General features: G+C 51.7%; 1 protein-coding gene across 1 annotated transcript in view; it reads right to left on the bottom strand.

Annotated features, from left to right (window-relative positions):
- Nucleotides 1-6,140, bottom strand: part of rrad (Ras-related associated with diabetes) — a 12,885-nt gene extending 6,745 nt beyond the window's left edge. Inside the window, exons 1-2 of the mRNA XM_078212085.1 lie at nt 6,074-6,140; nt 3,408-3,770 (exon numbers count right to left, since the gene is read on the bottom strand). Of these exons, the coding sequence (XP_078068211.1) occupies nt 3,408-3,762 (355 nt within the window). The 5' untranslated portion in view covers nt 3,763-3,770; nt 6,074-6,140. The remainder of the gene's footprint in view (nt 1-3,407; nt 3,771-6,073) is intronic.
- Between the last annotated feature and the right edge of the window lie 649 nt (nt 6,141-6,789).

Raw genomic sequence — 6,789 nt, 5'->3', positions numbered from 1 at the left:
ATCACATCTTCGAATCACATCGAACAGAAGGAGGCCATTCAGCCCAGTATGCCTGAACTAGTTCTTTGAAAAGCTATCCAATTATTCCCAATCCCTGCTCTTTCTCCCATATCCCTGCAAGGTTCTCCTTTTCCAAATATTTATCCAATCCCCTTTTGAAAGTTCCGGTTAAATCTGCTTCCACCTCCCTTTCAGGCAATGCATTCTCGATCACAACAACTCGCTGGTAAACAAAATTCTCCCCATTTCCTCCTCTTAATCTCTGATTAATTATTTGAAAATCTGTGCCCCCTGGTTACCGACTCGACAGCGACTGAAAACAGTTTCTCCTTTTGTGGGCAGTGTGCAGCATAAGGGCGGCACGGTGGCGCAGTGGTTGGCACTGCAGTGCCAGGGGCCCGGTTCAATTCGCGGCTGGGGTCACTGTCTGTGTGGAGTCTGCACATTCTCCCCGTTTCTGCGTGGGTTTCCACTGGATGCTCTGGTTTCCTCCCACACTCCAAAGATGTGCGGGTTAGGTGGATTGGCCATGCTAAATTGACCCTAAGTGTCCAACTAAGGTGCATGTGAGAGAGATTAGCGGGATAAATAGGTGGGGTACAGTGATGGGGGGAGGTGGGGGGTGGGCCTGGGTAAGCTGCTCTGTCAGAGAAGCAGTGCAGAATCGATGGTCTGAATGACTTCCTGCACTGTGGGACTCCTGTAATTCTTAATTACATCATCAAATCCTCCCCATAATTCGGAGCTAGTGTTATTTGGCATAACTTCTCAAAGACAAAACCCCTGCCTCAGCCCTTGGTGAACAGACAGAGTGAGGGGGCCGGTCACCAGCTCTCTCTCACATCCTCACACTCACTTTGGTTTTGCTCAGTGGTTGCTCAATGAGATGGAAAGATCCCAAGGGAGGTCAGGATGAACCTGAAGCCTCATGCTTGCCCCTCCCGAGCTGCTGCTGCTGTGGTCAGCAATGATATTTCTCCTTTCGTTCACCCACAACCTCAATATGTGCTGAGCAGCGCAGTGGCGCAGTGGTTAGCACTGCAGTCTCCCAACGCCAGGGACCGGGGTTCGATTCCCGGCTCGGGTCACTGTCTGTGTGGAGGCTGCACATTCTCCCCGTGTCTGCATGGGCTTCCTTCGGGTGCTCCGGTTTCCTCTCACACTCCAAAGATGTGCAGGTTAGGTGGATTGGCCACGCTAAATTGTCCCTTAGTGTCCCGAGATGTGTAGGTTAGCGGGATTGGCAGGGTAAATATGTGAGGTTATGGGGATAGGGCCTGGGTGGGATTGTGGTCGATGCAGATTCGATGGGCCGAATGGCCTCCTTCTGTAGTGTAGGGATTCTATGATTCTATGAGGGAGGCTATTGGTCATCTTCGCTTTTGTATCCAGAAGGACCCTTTCCTTCAATGGTGTCTAAGCGATTGCTGGTTACCATGGAGATTCACCGCTCAGATCCCTAACTTACTGAAAGATAATGCTGTGTCTTCTACACTGCCAGTATGATCTGCCTCAGGGTGCAAGTCAGTGCTGGGGCATCCTGCGTGACTCAGGCAATGGGGTTCAGCTGTGGGTCAGTCATTGTTACTCACAAGTGAGCCCCCAAAGGGCCCTTTCAACCTCATGCTTGGATCTCCACTTTAACCATTCTTGGAGGCCACTGAAGAGGTTGTGTTTAATTTTCCACCGTTTATTACGGGGTAAGATGACGAATGTTTATCCAACAAGAGGGGAAAGCGTGATTTCAGGAGGTGGGATCTATTAATATCTTGAGCGAGTCTCACAGATCGCTGACACAGGAGTTCGGATATGGATCTCACATGGCCAGTGATAACTCAATCAATAAACTGTTCCCAATCCCTGAGAAACTGAGGGCAGGTGGTCAGAGACGCAGTGATTTTTGGTAATACTGGGAACCCCAGATAACAAACAATGTGCAGAATGCAGGAGACTACCAAGTGAAGGGAGTAACAAAAAAACAATAGTCACATTGCATTTCAATAGCGCCTTCTGCAACCGCAGGATATCCCATAGTGTTTCCCAGCGAATGAAATGCGGTCGCTTTGGTAATCTAGGACACAGAGCAGTCAATGTGTGCACTGCAGGATCCCCAGACACAGCTGGGATAAATGACTAAACAATACGCTTTACTGATGTTGATTGAGGAATAAATGTTGGCCAGCTCAGCGGGGAGAACTATTCCACTCTACAGCAAAATAGTTCTAAAGGATCTCTCACACACACCCAGAGGGTGATGGGACCTTAGCTTAGTGTCTAACCCAAAATACATCAATGCGGTGCTCCCTCAGTGCTGACCCTCTGACAGTGCAGCACTCCCTCAGCACTGACCCTCTGACAGGGTGGCACTCCCTTTGTACTGACCCTCTGACAGTGCAGCACTCCCTCAGTACTGACCCTCTGACACGGTGGCACTCCCTTTGTACTGACCCTCTGACAGTGCAGCACTCCCTCAGTACTGACCCTCTGACAGTGCAGCACTCCCTCAGTACTGACCCTCTGACAGTGCAGCACTCCCTCAGTACTGACCCTCTGACAGGGCGGCACTCCCTCAGTACTGACCCTCTGACAGGGCGGCACTCCCTCTGTTCTGCACTGTAGTGTCAGCCTGGATTTTCTACTCAAGTTCCTGGCATTCATTGAATTCATAACCTTCTGACTCGGGCGACTGCTATTCACTGAGTAAATGCTGACACTTTCAAGCAAGACATAATAACACACGTGGGTTTATAAACCTCCATGTTGTACAAAGAATTCCAATACCAATCTCTCTATTTCGCACGCATTCCCTGTATCCCAGTCCCTGTATCCCAGTCCCTGTATCCCAGTGCCTGTATTCTCATCTCCCTCTCCGAACCTCCGTCGATCAGTCTTTCTCTGTCTCTTACAATTCTCTCTATCCCAGTCTCCCCCCCCCACTCCCTCCCTCTCTCTCTCAATCTCTCTATCCCATCTCTCTATCCCATTACTTCTCTCTATCTCATCTCTCTATCTCAGTACCTCTCCCTCTCTCAGTCTCTCTATCCGCACTCTGTCTATCCGAGGCCCTCTCTCTATCTCTCTCCCTCCCTCTCTCTCTCTATCTCCAGTCTCTCTATCCCAGTCCCTCTCCCTCCCCCTCTCTCTCTCAGTCTCTCTATCCCAGGTCTCCCTATCCCAGTCCCGCTCTCTCTCTCTCCCCCCTTCTTTCTCTCTCTCTCTTTCAGTCTCTATCCCCAGTCTCTCTACCTCCTAATTGCTCTCTGTTTCTCTCTACAATTTTCTCTCTGCCTATAACTCTATCTCTCTCTCTCTTGCTCTCTCCAGCTATCTGTATCTATCTCTCCATCAGTAGCTGCAATTTCCTCCTTCTCTCGCTCTCCGTTCGACACAGCACCAAACACACTCACCTCTTCCTTCAGTCTCATGGGGCTCGTTTTCCTCGACCCCTCCGAATATCCGGGCCAGGCTGGATTTTCCGACCCGATGCTCCCCCAGAAGGACCACCTTGTAGATGCTACTGTCGGATTCGCTGGAGGTGATGGAGTCAGAGGAGCCGGAAGCTGAGCTGTCGCGCTGCGGCTGCCCGGGGTTGTATGAGGTGCAGCGTACCAGGTTGGACAGGGTCCCCGACTGGAGTGAGGCACAGAGCTCGCGGTCATCCACTGGCATACTCCGACGGTGAAACTGCTGGTGAACATGCAACGGCGTACTGCCCCGCCTCCTCTCCAAGGCCCTGGACTTATCAGTCTTGTTCAGAGTCATTTCACTGCCTAGGAGAGAGGGAGCGGGAGGATGGAGAGATAAAGTGCGGATGTTAGGAATGGATTAACAGACCTTCCAATTAATTTGATTATAATTATTCAATAGAAGTCACTGATATATGAAGGGGCTACATGTGACACCGGGCTTTGATGGAGAATTGTATGTGGAGTTGGATCAAAGAAATAAAGGTAGTTTATGAAGAAGCTGAACTTGTGTCTCCTTTACTGGACTACAACTGAGGGGCTCAAACAGGGGAGGGAGAGAGAGAGACAGATGCGGGGTGGGGGGGGAGGGGGAGGATGCAGAAAAAGAGATGTGGAAGAGAAAGAAGCAGTGGGAGTGAGGGGAGAGAAAAGAATTGAGAGAGGGAGAGACAGACAGAAAGTGGGAGAGAGAGAGGGAGAAAGAGAAACTTTGTTTTCAAGGAGCATATATAACAGAGCAAACCATTTTTGTTATTTCCTTTGAGAGGACAGGATTGGGCAGGTGGAGCTCAGCCACGCATTCACCCATGGTAAATATCCTTCTGCCAACTGTCCTGATTTGGGTGTTTGTTTGGGGTGAGTGTTGCTCGAGAAATGGGAAAGAGGGAAATCTGAACAGAAAAGGAGATTAGTCTCATCAGTTTGGAATTGAGTGATCCTCACAAAAATAGATTCTGAAGGCTTGAGCTCCAATCTAGTGCAGAGGCAGGACTGCACTGTAGGAGGGTCAGTACTGAGGGAGTGCTGCACTGTCAGAGAGTCAGCACTGAGGGAGTGCTGTACTGTCAGAGAGTCAGTACTGAGGGAATGCTGCACTGTCAGAGGGTCAGTACTGAGGGAGTGCCGCACTGTCAGAGGGTCAGTACTGAGGGAATGCTGCACTGTCAGAGGGTCAGTACTGAGGGAGTGCCGCACTGTCAGAGGGTCAGTACTGAGGGAGTGCCGCACTGTCAGAGGGTCAGTACTGAGGGAGTGCCGCACTGTCAGAGGGTCAGCACTGAGGGAGTGCTGCACTGTCAGAGAGTCAGTACTGAGGGAATGTTGCACTGTCAGAGGGTCAGCACTGAAGGAGTGCCGCACTGACAGAGAGTCAATGCTGAGGGAGTGCCGCACTGTCAGAGGGTCAGTGCTGAGGGAGTGCCGCACTGTCAGGGAGTCAGTACTGAGGGAGTGCCACACTGCCAGAGGGTCAGTGCTGAGGGAGTGCCGCACTGTCAGGGAGTCAGTACTGAGGGAGTGCCGCACTGTCAGAGGGTCAGTGCTGAGGGAGTGCTGCACTGTCAGAGGGTCAGTATTGAGGGAGCGCCACACTGTCAGAGGGTCAGTACTGAGGGAGTGCTGCACTGTCAGAGGGTCAGTGCTGAGGGAGTGCCACACTGTCAGAGGGTCAGTACTGAGGGAGTGCCGCACTGTCAGAGGGTCAGTACTGAGGGAGTGCCGCACTGTCAGAGGGTTAGTGCTGAGGGAGTGCCGCACTGTCAGAGGGTCAGTACTGAGGGAGTGCCGCACTGTCAGAGGGTTAGTGCTGAGGGAGTGCCGCACTGTCAGAGGGTCAGTACTGAGGGAGCGCTGCACTGTCAGAGGGTCAGTACTGAGGGAGTGCCGCACTGTCAGAGGGTCAGTACTGAGGGAGTGCTGCACTGTCAGAGGGTCAGTATTGAGGGAGCGCCGCACTGTCAGAGGGTCAGTACTGAGGGAGTGCCACACTGTCAGAGGGTCAGTACTGAGGGAGTGCCGCACTGTCAGAGGGTCAGTACTGAGGGAGTGCCGCACTGTCAGAGGGTTAGTGCTGAGGGAGTGCTGCACTGTCAGAGGGTTAGTGCTGAGGGAGTGCCGCACTGTCGGAGGTGAGCTGAGGGTGAGATGTGTAAAATGCCTCTTCAATCAGTGAGGGTTTCTCCAATCTCAGACTGGAATCTGTTCCGCGCACACTCTCGAATAATAAACTTTGGATCTGGCGAAGATCAGAGAGCGAGGCAGAACCCTTTCCCTTTGCTGACAGTTTCGCCGAGTTCTGACACGGGACCAGTTTCTTTGGGAATGTTTCAGTCTCCCCGGATAGTTCTGCATCAGCGGCTCTCTCAGCGGGAACAAGTGAACCAATCGCCCCCCTGTCCCGCGGGCACTGGGAGCAGCGATTCCGGGCTCAGGGCTGCACAGAACCATTCCAGCAACTGTCCTGTCCGCACTGAGTCCTGAAGCAGCCAGTTTCCCCCGGCTCCCCTGCCCTCCCTTCAGCTCTGCCCCTGTCCCAGGGGGACAGTGCTGAGTGACCCAGCCACAAAAAACACCAGCCAACTCCCTCTGCAGCAAGGAGAGATCCTTACCTGCTTCTACTGTTGGTGCTGTCTCTGGGTGAAGCGCGCTCTCTCCTCTCTCTGCTTTGACTATATTTGCTGCGCTGGTCCTCTGTGCAGCCTCTATTTATAATCCACACTCAGTTAAGTCAGTCCCTGACATCACCGAAATTCGATTACTATCAAAGCCCAGAATAGGTTTCATTGAAGCAGATGAGTGTGACTGAGACACAGCCCAGGGCTCCTGAGAATTTCCACTGCCCGCCCCCTCCCACTTCACTCATCTCCTTATTTCATCCAAAGTTTTTTTTTCTCTAATGGCATTTATTAAAATTTCTGCATAGAACTGCAGCCACACCCCCAGCCAGGTTCCAGTTCCTGTTGCTGCCTTTCCCCAGACCTTTCACAAGCTCAGAACATCCCCAGGCACTTTATAGCCAATGAAGTACTTTTGAAGTGTAGTCACTGTGATAAGGTAGGAAATGCAGAAGCCAATTTGTGCACAGCAAGATCCCACCCACCGACAGCAATGTCATCATGTTTTCATAATAGAAAATTACAGCTCAGAAACAGGCCTTTTGGCCCTTCTTGTTTGTGGCCGAACCATTTTTTGCCTAGTCCCACTGACCTGCACTTGGACCATATCCCTCCACACCCCTCTCATCCATGAACCCGTCCAAGTTTTTCTTAAATGTTAAAAGCATTTACCGCTTTATCCGGCAGCTCATTCCACACTCCCACCACTC

Source organism: Mustelus asterias, chromosome 4, assembly GCF_964213995.1.
Source record: "Mustelus asterias chromosome 4, sMusAst1.hap1.1, whole genome shotgun sequence".
NCBI lineage: Eukaryota > Metazoa > Chordata > Chondrichthyes > Carcharhiniformes > Triakidae > Mustelus > Mustelus asterias.
The sequence above is the reverse complement of the archived record's forward strand: the minus strand, read 5'-3'. Positions and strand labels throughout refer to the sequence as shown.